Source organism: Diospyros lotus, chromosome 13 (assembly GCF_014633365.1).
Source record: "Diospyros lotus cultivar Yz01 chromosome 13, ASM1463336v1, whole genome shotgun sequence".
NCBI classification, from domain to species: domain Eukaryota; kingdom Viridiplantae; phylum Streptophyta; class Magnoliopsida; order Ericales; family Ebenaceae; genus Diospyros; species Diospyros lotus.
In genome coordinates, this window is record NC_068350.1 from 40109624 (window position 1) to 40124363 (window position 14740).

A 14740-nucleotide genomic window follows, 5' to 3' on the forward strand; every position below is an offset into this window, starting at 1 on the left:
ATTTAAAAATTTGAGCCCCACAGGTATAGCCCAGCAGTTAAGGGCGAGCATGCGTTGATCCCAAAGAGCCTTGAGTATAGCCGGTGTAAGGTCCCGTGTTTGAATCGTTGACCCTGGGTTCCATGATTAACCTTTTATGCAGAAATTTTGGGACTGAGCTGCAAGGCCCTTAAGGTGAGGAATTTCACCTTTTGGTCCCAAAAAAATTTTAAAATTTGAATTAAATTATAAATTTTGTAAGAGTAAAGTTTTACTTTTTCCTGGAATACAATCAAACAATTATTCCACACGTTGGTTTGAGCTCGAATTAGCTGTTCATTCGTATGGAGATTTGGAAAATGAGAGTTATTGCTGCGATGGCGCATATCTATTTTTGTTTATTTGTATGCACCTTTTTAGGTGTTTGGTTGGCTGGAAAATTTGCATTTTTTTTTCTTCTTTTAGTTCATAGAGAATTTAGATTCAACTTTGTAATTATTAGTTTATTACCTGCATAGAACAGTTTCTGTTTTCCCTGATTTATGATATGATGATATTGGTGACATTTCTAATTGCCCATTAATTAAAACTTGAAAGAGCAATATATTTTGGTACGTAACATAACCCTTAAAATTCCATTCCAACCACTCTGCAATGAATATATATCATGTTTAGAACAAGGAGAGAGAAAAGAAAATTAAAGCAAGCAAAGCAAAGCAAATCCAAAATCTAAATGGATCTTTTTTCTTGCCACCACATCCACATTATTCGCTCCCTCTCACATTGGCTCCAACCAAATGCATCCAGCAGGGCCATCCTTTCCTAATTCTCTCCTCTCCCTTTCTCCTTCTCCATCTCTACCTTTTTCTTCCTTGAAACATTAATCCTCTCTCCTCTCCTCTCCAACTCACGCCTCTCAGTTCTAAGGTAACCCTCTCTTTCTCTCTAGCTTCTGTTTTGTTTTACTTAATTTTAATCGTGCTCTTCATTCAAATTCATTTATTTATTTGTTAATGTTGTGATCATAATGAGAAATGGGTATTTTTTTTATGCATTGCCTGGGGCTATGAATCTGGGTTGGGGCCGGGCATTCATTCTTTCAACCTTGTTGAGGAGGTTGGTTCGGGTTGAATTTTTATCTTTCTCTGCAATGCATGAATGCCATTGTTTGATTTGTTCATACCTACTGTTTGAATTTTTTGTTCTTAATTTGCAAGCTTGTGTTATTGTCTTTATCAAATGAAATTAGTACAACTGCTACCTTAATGATTTTCTGCTTTTCTCTTGAAGCTTTCAGCTAGGCCTAGGGCATGGCACAAGATTGTGCCATGCAACAAACCTCGCTTGACATGCTACCCGTGGCAGTGTTCGATTTGTAAGTATCATCATTTGAATGTGTTCTTCATTTTCTAAACTGATGTCATTGTGTTCATCTAATGAAATATGGGTACGCTTGCTGCATTATGGTTTTTCAATGAGATTTTTCAAATTTTAAATTATCTACAATTAAATTTTACAAAATAAAACCCCTAAAATCACCCCTTCTGTGCATCAGCTTTTGAGTCAAAATGGGGGGGCGACTTTGAATATCATAGAAGAAACAGCTTTGGTGATTTCTAAATCAAAGAAAAAACTGCCGATGCGGTCTATTCATTGTTACATAGAAACCAAGCAAGGTTATGTAATTGAGAAACAACAAAAGTGGTTTCTTCATTGGAGAAACTGCAATAGTTAAAGAATCCATGAATAAATTCCCTTTCCAATTGCATAGAAACAACAAAAGTAGGTTCTTCATTGTTGAAGAAACTGCCAGACAATATTTCGGCTCAAAAGTTGAAGGGGTGATTTGAGGGATGTAACATGGAGCTATTTGTGGGAATAAGTTTTGTGTGGGGTTTTATTTTGTAAATTTTGTTTGTAGATAGTTTTGAAATTTTTAAAAACTCTTTTTGAATATTGGATGATATTTTGGAAGTGGGTTTTCTTCTTGAAGCTCTGTCATAGGCATGGTAAAAGGTTATGTAATTTGATGAGGAATAGCACAAAATTGTGCTACATTATGTACCCAGCTGAATTCTTATGGTTACTTTTTTTTTTCCTGTTGATAAAAACCCGTAGCCATTGTCTTTCCAGTGTGCACTAGGTAAACTCACCGGGCCGTAAATCCTTATGATTACTTTTTACTGCATTATTATTTACTTACTAAAAAAGGTTGCGTACTTACATTTTACACAGCCAAATTTGGCTATAGAGGATTTTAAAATCCTCCCTTCAAGGTGGGTCATCTAAGGCTGTCGGATATTTGTTGTATTACTGTTACCTTACATTGTTATCTTTTTTTCCCCATAAAAAAAAAAAAAACATGTAATGTTGTTCGATGCTATCTCGGTTAGTGAATACATAGTATAAATTCAATAGTGTTTCCTTTTGTTCTTTGCAGATCTCAATCATTTGGAGACTTCTAGAAGAATATCCATTTTTGTCATAAGATGGGGATACCCTTTTCTTGTCCATTTCCTGATCTTGATGATTTGGACAGACGGCTTGAAGCTTTTTTGGTTAGGTCAATGAGCTTTGATGGCAGGGCTGTAAGAACTGCATTGCGATCAGTTAGTTTTGATGACAGAGATTCTGAACATGCCACAGTGAGATCTTTTGGTTCTGGAAATACAAAATTTCAAGGGTCTGTTAGCTTTACAGGGAGGCAATTGGGGACAAGGATCTCATTTGGAGCTCATTCAGATAAGGAAGAAAATGTGTTTGTAAAACCAGCCAACCCCATGAGCATAGGTAAGGGTGAAAATGAACCAACAGATAGCAGTCATGGAAAAACACTCAAAAAGTCGGCAATAGAGTCAGGTGACACAAGATATCTGGCTGCTTTAAGGTTGCAGAAGGTGTATAAAAGTTTCCGCACCAGAAGAAAGCTAGCAGATTGTGCTGTTCTAGTTGAGCAAAGATGGTTTGTATGACTGCATGGCATGCTCCTGTTGAGGGCTTAACACCACATTGGATGAAATGGACTCATGTTGGATGCCTGTAGCATTTGAATCAGTCTGATATTTTTAAAACCCTTAAGACAACCTCATAAACATTTTCCCAATGTTATCAACTAGTTTTGGAAGGCCAAGGATATCCAAGAATGAAATGTTTAATTCCAGTCTGGTGTACTAAGATGCCCTGTTTATTTATTTATATATTTATTTTCTAACATGCTTAATTTTTTTTTTTTTTTTTGTTAATGTTCTAGGTGGAAGGTGTTAGATTATGCACAGCTAAAACGGAGTTCTATATCCTTCTTTGATATTGAAAAACCAGAAACTGCTGTTTCACGTTGGTCAAGAGCAAGAACCCGAGCTGCCAAGGTAAGTTTTGAACAGTTTCATTCGTGCTTTAATAAGAAGATACATTTCAAGTTGATATCACCTATTGAGTTTTTGTCCGTTGTCAGGTTGGCAAGGGTTTGTCAAAGGACGAAAGGGCACTCAAACTTGCTCTACAGCATTGGCTTGAGGCAGTAAGTCTTGTTTCTAGTGAAGATATTTTTATGAGTGATGCCATGATGCATTCTTCATAGGCTCTTTGCTGATTTGAGTCCATTATAAATAGATTGATCCTCGCCATCGCTATGGTCATAATCTTCAATTCTATTATGCTGAGTGGCTTCATTGTGATAGCAGACAACCATTCTTTTATTGGTAAGAATAAATAAACACGAAAGCATTCATGAAGAAAAATAATTTTTTTCATTTATACGATCATTTGAATTGACAATGTCAATTAAAGGAAGTCTGAAATTGCAGGCTCGACATAGGAGAAGGAAAAGAAGCCAATCATGAAAGATGCCCCAGATCAAAGCTTCGACAACAGTGCATCAAATATCTTGGCCCGGTGAGCCTCATCTTCCTTATTTGAGGTTGTTCTTATTTCCTGTAGTCTAAGAACTTCTCATCTCTCTAGTCCTATTATGGAACCATTACACAATTAAAGTGAAGTATCTTCTCACCGTCGGTTTGAAATACTTGGGAAAATGAAAAAGTTATATTAGGTTTGATAGCTAGTTGTATAAATTGCTCGATGCGAATCAAATAAAAATTAACTTGTTAATTGAAATTTGCCTCACCGAATCATCCCTGCTTCATTTTGCAGACAGAAAGGAAGGCTTACGAAGTTACTTTGGAGGACGGGAAGCTTTTCTATAAACAAACTGGGAAGCTACTTGATACAAGGGGAGGACCCGAAGATACCAAGTGGATTTTTGTCCTGAGCACCTCCAAGACGTTGTACGTTGGGCAAAAGTGCAAAGGCAAATTTCAGCATTCAAGTTTTTTGGCTGGAGGGGCCACATTATCTGCTGGAAGATTAATGGTGGAAGATGGCATCCTGAAGGTATACATATATATATATATATATGTGTGTGTGCGTGTGTGTGTGTGTATGATATTTTTTCACCTTTTCTAATTGCTGTTTTTTTGGAATTTTGAAAGGACTATTGTTCTGATACTATATTCTCTGAATTTGATTCGTATAGGCAGTTTGGCCGCATAGCGGGCATTATCTCCCAACAATGGAGAATTTTGAAGAATTCATGTTATTCCTGAAGGAGCACAATGTAGATCTCAGTATTGTCCAGGTTGCAAGAATATCCCTTTTATTTTCATTTTTCCTTTCTTTTTTATTTCATCAACATGCAGTGAGCACTAGATGCCCAACAATAAATTATGGTGAAATCTCCCAAGGAAAAATGGAAGAAATGTTGGTATCTCGTTCATCTCTTCTACTTTTGTTGTGTTACATTCAGAAAAATCCAGTTGAGGATGAGTTACATCTCCGAAAGAAGTCTGGCATTGCCATGCAAAACAACTTCGAAGATCCAGAATGTGCTTTATCCAATGCCCAAGGATCGGGACAAAATCGCTACGGTGCACGCTGGTATGGGCTTTCTAGAAGATTGGACTCGAAGATAGCTACACTTGAAATACCAGGAAAAGACAACGTGATCGAGATGTTGAGGAAATATGAGCAAGAAGACAAGGCAAGTGACATCATTGACAGTGTGGGATCTCCAATGGATGGGTATGAAACTGCAGAAGAATCTTTATCAGATGATGACGAGTTCACTGTTTCAAAAAGGAACTTGTTTGATGAAGATGAAGAAATGTATTATGAAGAACCCATACCAAAAGAGAAGATTATTCAGAGGATAAATTCACACAAAAGAACAAAGTCGTATCAGTTAGCTCAGTGTTTATCTTGCAAATGGACAACAGGGGCTGGACCGCGGATTGGTTGTGTAAGGGACTATCCATCAGAGCTCCAAAACCGGGCTCTTGAGGAAGTGAACTTGTCACCAAGAAGTGCTTTTTCCTCTCCAAGAAAATCATTCCGCCTGACTCCTACAAATTTGAGTAGAGAGAGAACTGCCGCAGGTAGAAGTCCACTTGGTGCAGAGCAAATGGCAAGGCATCAAATATGAACACCATAATCTAAGGGGTTTTGGTCGAGTATATATATAACATACATGTAGGTATCTGTTTTCGATCTTTTGTATATCATTCTTTTTACCCAATTATTTCTTAGATTTTAAGGAATGGCATCAAGTGAAAATGATGCCAGTTTTGCTGGTTTTGCTCTAACCCATATTCATCAATTCAAGAACTTCATATTTGATATGGAAATGACAGAAAACAAGCTGGAAAGCAAAGCAAATAAAGAAATAAGTAATCTTTGTTGTGAGATATTGGAAGACACTGTGGTAGAATGATGCTTATTTGCAAATGTGAGAAAAAGATGCCTAAATCTGAAGCAAATCAATCAATCTTAATTAGTGTAGGTGTTTCTTGCATGGTAGATGTTGTTGTTTGATGGATGCCTTGATTTTGTTATACTCACTTCTTTGATGCACATGGTTCATAGCAATTGAGTCTTGGTTCACTATATATACAAATATGCACTTTGTTCCACAGGTATGTAGTTGGCATGAAGGACTACTAGTGCTAGAGATTTTTGTGGTTCCATGAGATTTTTATCTTTTATGTCAAGACTCGAGCTTTAAAGTTTAACTAGTATGCTCTTAGATTGCTATCATATTCTATTAGTTTAAAGGTTGAGTGACTGACAATGTCATAATAAATAATTTGTATAGGATATTCTTCTTGTATTAATTTTTTCTTTTTCTATCTCACAAATACTACCAATAGTAACCTTATTTATTGTGGTTAATTACAAAGAAATAAACTATGTTTAAATCTAAGATATTCATAATGGGATAATGTGTATTTGAAACTTTAATCAAGCAATCAAATAAACTTAACTGATTAAAATAATAAGAGTTTTTTTTATCTTATTTTTCACTCTTACGATAGACTTATGATACCATATCAGTTTAATGCTATGCTATCACAGTTGTATTGAATATTTTTTCGTCTTTACACAAAATAAGAGTAATTAGTTAATAATATTTGAAAATAATTATAAAATTCAAAAATTTATATACGCAAAAAAGTTATTATTATTAAAAATAAATTTTGTTAAAATAATAGTAAACATGTTATTGCTATAAATTTTCTTATCTGGTGCCTTTATGACAGAAAATAGAAAAGCCCAAATAATAAAAGTCAAAAGATAAATACTAATTAAAATTTAATTAGAATTATCATTTGAAACTTGTACTCAAATTTCAAATTCATTTATCCATAAAATAAAATTTTAAATGTGAAAATTTCAAATAAACTATTTTAAATTAAAAATGTTATAAGATATAAAAATTAAATTTAAAATACTAAAATTTCAAATAGTTATTTTTTATTATAAATTTACTAGATAATAAAATGTGAAAAATTGAAAATAAAAAATTTAGCCGAGGACAGAGTTTATGAAAAATAATTTTTCCAAAAATTAATCAGCCCAATGGGCCATGAGCCCGGCCCGTTTGAAAGGAAGAACACTAATGGGCATAGCTATAAAAGGCATGGCGATTAGGGTTTAGGCATTTGCTTTCGGCTGCTCGCTCCGATCCCTGACTCTGAGAGGTTTGTGATCTCTTCTTGGTTGCGCGCCGCTCCTCTCTCTCTCTCTTTCTTGCGTATATGTTAAACATCCTTAACTAGAAATGTTATGTGAAGTATAGGTGGAAGCAGAGTGGATCAAATCGAAGCAACAATGGCGGAAGTTGCGGCTCACATCGCTCCGGGTGAACCTACTACCATTCAAACCGAGGTCAAGTTATTTAACAAGTGGTCCCACGAAGAAGTTCAGGTACTGCTTTCTCCTCCCCCTCAATCTCATGCAGTTCCTACCGCGTTCCTTGTTCTTTTTAACGATATGCTTCTTATCTGATATCGATTTGTGATTTCAATGGCGAGTGGTGAACTACTTTTCGTCTCACGCTTAGGGTTTGCAAAGAACTTTTATTTGGGTCGTTTCTGGCTTTCCTTAAAAATTGTAAATTCACACACGTGAATGAAATAACTCATGCATTTGGTTACAGAAATTAACCCTCTAAGATAACTTGCGAGATTTGGTTTTATTTACGGGAAGTTGGGAAGTTCTGACATGACTGATTCGGCCCTGAGTGGGCAAGCATGCTATTATAGGAAGAGTATGCTTTCTATTGTTTTCGTGCATTGTAAGATCATTTAAATTTCCCTGCTGCGTGTTAATAGCCATTTTGCAAGACTCTTTGTTGGCATGAATTCCTCGAAAATCATTAAAAAATGATTGCCTTGTATCCATTAAGACCACGTTTTTCCCAGTGTGAATAAGTACTGCATCTATGATATAAATTTCTCCAGAATCATCCAGATAGCTATTGTCCCTACATCTTTGCAATCAATGGGATTTTGGGGGGGGGGGGATTGTGAATCAGAACTTACTGTTATAGACCCAAACAAGTGTGCCATTTTTGTTACTGCTTGATGGTATGGTTAGGCGAAGTACTGCTCACTTAGAGAGGCTTCTCTGGGTTTTTTAGTCATCTAATAGTTAAAAACCAGCAGCATAGATCTTATCAGCATACCAAGGGTAGTTTTTAAAATTATTTATTGTGGTATTTCTATACAGGTCAATGACATCTCCGTAACAGATTATATTGCGGTGAACCCAGCAAAGCATGCTACTTATGTACCTCATACTGCCGGACGATATTCAGTCAAGCGCTTCCGGAAATCGCAGTGTCCCATCGTTGAGAGGCTAACAAATTCTCTCATGATGCATGGAAGGAACAATGGAAAGAAGCTTATGGCAGTTAGGATCGTCAAACATGCTATGGAAATTATCCATTTGCTGACTGACCAAAACCCCATTCAAGTTATTGTTGATGCTGTTATTAACAGGTACCCGAATTTGATTTATGTTATCTGGATGTTTTTCACTAAAAATAAGGTCTTCAAAGATTGGTTTTACTTTGATGGTCCTTTGCATACAGTGTTTTAACTGTTTTCTGGTTCCAAGACCAGCAAACTTGGGAGAATGAGTTTGTTTAGTTGTTTTCAGCAAATTTGTCTCAAGGCACTCCAGTTTTACTGAAAGGTTGTATGCTAATTTCAGAAATTATTCTAATACAAAATTGAAAAGGTGTTTTGAAAGGTTTCATTGTTTTTGGAATTGAAAATAATTGAAGACACTGAGACCATTTGATGCATGGCACAGAGACGACACAGATTGTTTTCTTGTTTCCTAAAATTTTGTAACTACGTTTAGGGTACCATTGACTTGGGTCATTGCAAGCAATTTTGTAGTTTTATATTCTGCTTTTGATGTTATGATTTTGTTTCTTGTAACATAGTGGACCAAGAGAAGATGCAACTCGAATTGGGTCTGCTGGTGTTGTGAGGCGTCAAGCTGTTGATATTTCCCCACTGCGCCGTGTTAACCAAGCTATCTATCTGCTGACAACGGGTGCCCGAGAAAGTGCTTTCAGGAACATAAAGACCATAGCTGAATGCCTTGCTGATGAACTCATCAATGCGGCCAAGGGGTCTTCCAATAGGTAATTATGGACTCTGTTCTGCACATGGTTCTCAAGGTCTTCGGTTCTAATTTAGTCTGTTGTTCTCTCCTATAATACACAAGGTATGTCTCTTGGGGATCTGATATTGCAAGCAATGTTGTTGACATTTTCTTTTTTCACGTCTTTGCAGCTATGCTATTAAGAAGAAAGATGAGATCGAGAGGGTTGCTAAAGCCAACCGTTAAGTAGTGAGTGGCACAAGATGATGTTTTTGTTTGGCTTTTGAGACCTTGTTCTGGTTGGGTTGAACTTTTGTTTTTTTTTTTTTTATTCCATGGTGTAAGGAAAAAGAATTTTGTTGATTATGCCTTTTGCTTCTCAGTAGTCAGTACTTACCGTGTTTCGATATTGAGGAGGACACGTTACTAGATGTGCCTTTTCTACTACTTTGAGTGCTATTTTATGGTAGCCTTTTGATTGTTTGTTTATTATTCTCTATCCGTATGGTATAATGCTAACCTCTAAATGATAAATTTTATTAGTTAATTAAATGCTTTAAAAGCACGACTTGTGGTGTCCCTTACGAAATATTCAAAGACATAATTATAAAAGTTAATTAGTCTAATGATATAATTTTTGTGATGGAGTGAGTTATAGGTTCTCCATCTTGAACTTTTCCCCCTGTTATGAATATTGTCATTGGAATGATGTAAGATTGGATGATACAGGTGCAATTAAAAGTTCCTTGTCAAAATTAAATTTCAAATTTATGAGTTCCCAATTATTAGCCTAAGCGTAATGGGAAATACCAAATTTTTGTTCAATATATTTGTTTTTGGGATCAACGTCTACAGGTATTCAAAGCTTTTATGTAACTTTGTTAAAGATTTGTTTATAATAAATAATTGTAATGGTTATTGTTGTGAAGAGAAGAGGGTAAAATTCATTTCGAGGAGGACTAAGTTAATAGTGAAATTAAATAATATTATACTAAATGTGATATAAGTAGTATTATTGGGGATCGAAATTGTTACCTTGTTTGTGTTAAATAACATAATATTTGCAAACAAATGTTATGGGAGGCGTGGGTCCCAAAAAAAGTGGTGGAGTTCACACACGTTTATGTCCACTAGAAATAACATATCATTTCTCAAGGTTAGATGATACCCCAAGAGAGTCAAATGGTGGTTTTATTGGACTCGTTATATTAAATTATCAAAAATATTACTTTATGCTTAATCAAGATAAAGAGTTAAAAGTTTTGAGATTGTCTTAATGGTCAATAGGGAGTGGTGGACGATTTAGATTCGAATTTACTCCCTACACAGTTATTGTGGATCAGATTTAGATTTACCTCATCTACCAAAAATTGTAAGATCGAGCCGTAGGCTCACAAACAAAGACATCTCAACCTAAAGAGTTAAAAGTTAAAATAATTATGTTAATTCATTCTACTACTAAATATGCTTTTTTTTAGTTCTTAAAAGTAGGGTTAAATCATTAGATTGATTATGATTATGGTTATGGACAAAGTTTTAATATTTTAACTTAAAAGTTATAACTAAATATATAATGTAATATTATAACCCTAAATTTTATAAATTGTTAAAGTATTACTGTTTGAAAAAAAAAAAGTTTTAAAACATGATTCAAAACTTCATCTACAAAAGGCAATATTTGAAAACGCAAAATACCATAATACAAAAAATATATATTTTATTTACAAACTTGCCATGAGAAAGTTTATACATAAATAGACCATGCCTAAAGAAGTCATTAAAAAATGTTGAAAAATTCAAAAAAAATTATAAACAAATACAAATATGATTAAAACTTCTTCATGTTTTGCTCTCAAAACAAAATAATTAACTAACGAGCCCAGTGGGCCATGAACCCGGCCCGTTTGAAAGGAAGAACCCTAATGCCCATTGCTATAAGATGCACTGCGGGTTCAGGTTTTATCGTTTGCTTTCGGCCGCTCGCTCACTCGGATCTCCCACTCTCAGAGAGGTTTGTGATTGTGATCTCCTCCTGGTTGCGTGCCTCTCCCATCCATCCTTCTCTCGTTTCCTTCTTATTTGTTAACATCCTGATCCGTAACTAGAAGTGTTATGTGGAGTATAGGTGGAAGCAGAGCGGATCAAATCGAAGCAACAATGGCGGAAGTTGCGGCTCAAATCACTCCGGGTGAACCTGCTACCATTCAAACCGAGGTCAAGTTATTTAACAAGTGGTCCCACGAAGAAGTTCAGGTACTGCTTTCTCCTCCCCCTCAATCTAATGCAGTTCCTACCGCGTTCCTTGTTCTTTTTCGACGATATGTTTCTTATCTGATATTGATTTGTGGTTTCAATGGCGAGTGGTGAACTACTTTTCGTCTCACGCTTAGGGTTTGCAAAGAACTTTTATTTGGGTCGTTTCTGGCTTTCCTTAAAAATTGTAAATTCACACACGTGAATGAAATAACTCATGCATTTGGTTACAGAAATTAACCCTCTAAGATAACTTGCGAGATTTGGTTTTATTTACGGGAAGTTGGGAAGTTCTGACATGACTGATTAGGCCATGAGTGGGCAAGCATGATATTATAGGAAGAGTATGCTTTCTATTGTTTTCGTGCATTGTAAGATCATTTAAATTTCCCTGCTGCGTGTTAATAGCCATTTTGCAAGACTCTTTGTTGGCATGAATTCCTAGAAAATCATTAAAAAATGATTGCCTTGTATCCATTAAGACCACGTTTTTCCCAGTGTGAATAAGTACTGCATCTATGATATAAATTTCTCCAGAATCATCCAGATAGCTATTGTCCCTACATCTTTGCAATCAATGGGATTTGGGGGGGGGGGGGGGGTTGTGAATCAGAACTTACTGTATAGACCCAAACAAGTGTGCCATTTTTGTTACTGCTTGATGGTATGGTTAGGCGAAGTACTGCTCACTTAGAGAGGCTTCTCTGGGTTTTTTAGTCATTTAATAGTTAAAAACCAGCAGCATAGATCTTATCAGCATACCAAGGGTAGTTTTTAAAATTATTTATGGTGGTATTTCTATACAGGTCAATGACATCTCCGTAACAGATTATATTGCGGTGAACCCAGCAAAGCATGCTACTTATGTACCTCATACTGCCGGGAGATATTCAGTCAAGCGCTTCCGAAAATCGCAGTGTCCCATCGTTGAGAGGCTAACAAATTCTCTCATGATGCATGGAAGGAACAATGGAAAGAAGCTTATGGCAGTTAGGATCGTCAAACATGCTATGGAAATTATCCATTTGCTGACTGACCAAAACCCCATTCAAGTTATTGTTGATGCTGTTATTAACAGGTACCCGAATTTGATTTATGTTATCTGGATGCTTTTCTGTAAAAATATAAGGTCTTCAAAGATTGGTTTTACTTTGATGGTCCTTAGGATACAGTGTTTTAACTGTTTTCTTGTTCCAAGCCCAGCAAACTTGGGAGAATGAGTTTGTTTAGTTGTTTTCAGCAAATTTGTCTCAAGGCACTCCAGTTTTACTGAAAAGTTGTATGCTAATTTCAGAAATTATTCTAATACAAAATTGAAAAGGTGTTTTGAAAGGTTTCATTGTTCTTGGAATTGAAAATAATTGAAGACACTGAGACCATTTGATGCATGGCACAGAGACGACACAGATTGTTTTCTTGTTTCCTAAAATTTTGTAATTACGTTTAGGGTGCCATTGACTTGGGTCATTGCAAGCAATTTTGTAGTTTTATATTCTGCTTTTGATGTTATGATTTTGTTTCTTGTAACATAGTGGACCAAGAGAAGATGCAACTCGAATTGGGTCTGCTGGTGTTGTGAGGCGTCAAGCTGTTGATATTTCCCCACTGCGCCGTGTTAACCAAGCTATCTATCTGCTGACAACGGGTGCCCGAGAAAGTGCTTTCAGGAACATAAAGACCATAGCTGAATGCCTTGCTGATGAACTCATCAATGCGGCCAAGGGGTCTTCCAATAGGTAATTATGGACCTGGTTCTGCACATGATTTCCAAGGTCTGCTGTTCTAATTGTCTTGCTGATACTTCTCATTTCCACGTCCAGTCTGTTATTCTCTCCAGTAAGGTATGTCTCTTTGGATTTTATTTTGCAAGCAATGTTGACGTTTTCATTTTCTTGCATTACAGTTATGCGATTAAGAAGAAAGATGAGATCGAGAGGGTTGCCAAGGCCAACCGTTGAGAAGTGGGTGTTTGGGTCGGAGTGGAGAAGCTCGCAGCACAAGATGATTTTGTTTGGTTTTATGAGAATTTTGTTGGGTTGATATAATATACCTTTATGTTCATTCTCCAGACCATGTTTCAATTACTGCTAACTGATTGATTATATTTAAGGATACCATTGATCGTCCCCATTATTGGTAGTTCATATTTTTCTTAAGTTAGTGGTATTTCTCGTTATTCAATAGTTTATTTATATGTGTACAAGTGTTTGTTTACGAGTGGAATGGCAGTGAAGGAGGGGATAACTTGGATTGATCCTGTTACGTATATTTGCTTCATCCTTGTTTAGTTTGGTGTGGTTCTCTGGTTCAATCATTGGAGTTGTTCGTGTGTGTGTGTGTGAGTATTTGATGAACTGGGATTTGAGAGATTGATTACCTTCATTTGTTTCGGTTGTTTTTTTCCATTACCCTTCTGCCGCTTAGTTAGTTTACTTTTGGCCTTTGGTGGACTGTATTGGACAATTCAATTTTGAAGTATCTAAAGGTCTCAATCCGGTATTGAATATGATCTTGTTTCCTTTGTCTCTATCATGAAAGAGTCAACTCTTTGGTATGTGATTGATTATATGGCAAAGTCGAGGCAGGCTGAAGAGTCTAGAGAGCTTCATTGAATAATGCACAAGAGGGGGGGTTGCCTTGCCATGCCAAGTCAAGCCAAGCCATGGAAGAAAAGCTAAAGACAGCATGCTTAGCTTAGCGAGCTTCATTTTGAATTCAATAATGTTAAAATCTTTTTCCTTTTATTAGGTTTTATCATGGTTACAAGCATTTGCTGCCTTCTAAACCTAACACATCCAGCAGAAACGAAAACAATAACAAAAATAGATTGATTCCAACAAGAAGGAAGTTTTGAGATTTGCAAATTGCTCATTAATTATAATTAGACCCACCCTTACACGTATATGCCCATGATTATGATCTTCAATTCATTAATTAATTAGCTAAAGCTCAACTTGATGTTATATATATATATATATATAGCCCAACGACTCCATATTTTTGTATTTTCAAACACTATACAATTATACATTCTTTAATATCTGTCTCAATTATAACGCATTCTCTTACGTAATTGTTAATTTAATTTTTAATGTATAAATTTCTTTTCTATACATTCTCTCTCTTGGAGCTTGGAAAAGCTATTATTTATATTATTATTATATATAAAATATAAATATATATAGCCATGTATTACAAAAGGACGGAGACATGGATGCTGCCTTGCCTTGTCTGGTGATGCAAGTAAAGGTTAATTAGAAACAAACATAGGATACATAGGTTTAACCCTAGTTTTTGGATCATCTAGACTAGAGGATTATCAATTTATCAGCATGCCTCCAAGTGGCAGCCGCTTGTGCCCTCTCAAGTCACAACATTCCCATCTCAACTTTGACCTAGTTAGAAACAGGGAGGTGACAACAAATGTGAAGTCTTTAAACCCTTCTTCTATCAAAGCATTGTTATTTTCAAATACAAAATATGATATTTTTGTTGAGTTAATAGGAAAATTTGAGTGAATCACTAGTATCAAAATATAATATTATCTTTTACTTTTAGA

At 35.7% G+C, this 14740-nt stretch overlaps 3 protein-coding genes across 3 annotated transcripts; all 3 read left to right on the forward strand.

Annotated features, from left to right (window-relative positions):
* The first annotated feature begins 735 nt into the window (after window positions 1–735).
* LOC127788855 (IQ domain-containing protein IQM6) lies at window positions 736–5629 on the forward strand. The gene is made up of 10 exons (XM_052317506.1): window positions 736–906; window positions 1270–1354; window positions 2420–2941; window positions 3230–3344; window positions 3431–3496; window positions 3589–3677; window positions 3783–3870; window positions 4129–4368; window positions 4511–4612; window positions 4781–5629. The coding sequence occupies exons 3-10, from the start codon at window positions 2469–2471 to the stop codon at window positions 5453–5455; spliced, it is 1848 nt and encodes a 615-aa protein (XP_052173466.1). The 5' UTR covers window positions 736–906; window positions 1270–1354; window positions 2420–2468; the 3' UTR covers window positions 5456–5629.
* Window positions 5630–6942: 1313 nt separating this feature from the next.
* LOC127789062 (40S ribosomal protein S5-like) lies at window positions 6943–9420 on the forward strand. The gene is made up of 5 exons (XM_052317819.1): window positions 6943–7010; window positions 7109–7236; window positions 8041–8312; window positions 8765–8968; window positions 9120–9420. The coding sequence occupies exons 2-5, from the start codon at window positions 7141–7143 to the stop codon at window positions 9172–9174; spliced, it is 627 nt and encodes a 208-aa protein (XP_052173779.1). The 5' UTR covers window positions 6943–7010; window positions 7109–7140; the 3' UTR covers window positions 9175–9420.
* A 1454-nt stretch (window positions 9421–10874) lies between these two features.
* On the forward strand, window positions 10875–13320 carry LOC127789064 (40S ribosomal protein S5). Its single transcript, XM_052317820.1, has 5 exons — window positions 10875–10939; window positions 11054–11181; window positions 11988–12259; window positions 12714–12917; window positions 13085–13320. Exons 2-5 carry the CDS (start codon window positions 11086–11088, stop codon window positions 13137–13139), a joined length of 627 nt encoding a protein of 208 aa, XP_052173780.1. The 5' UTR covers window positions 10875–10939; window positions 11054–11085; the 3' UTR covers window positions 13140–13320.
* The last annotated feature ends 1420 nt before the right edge of the window (window positions 13321–14740 follow it).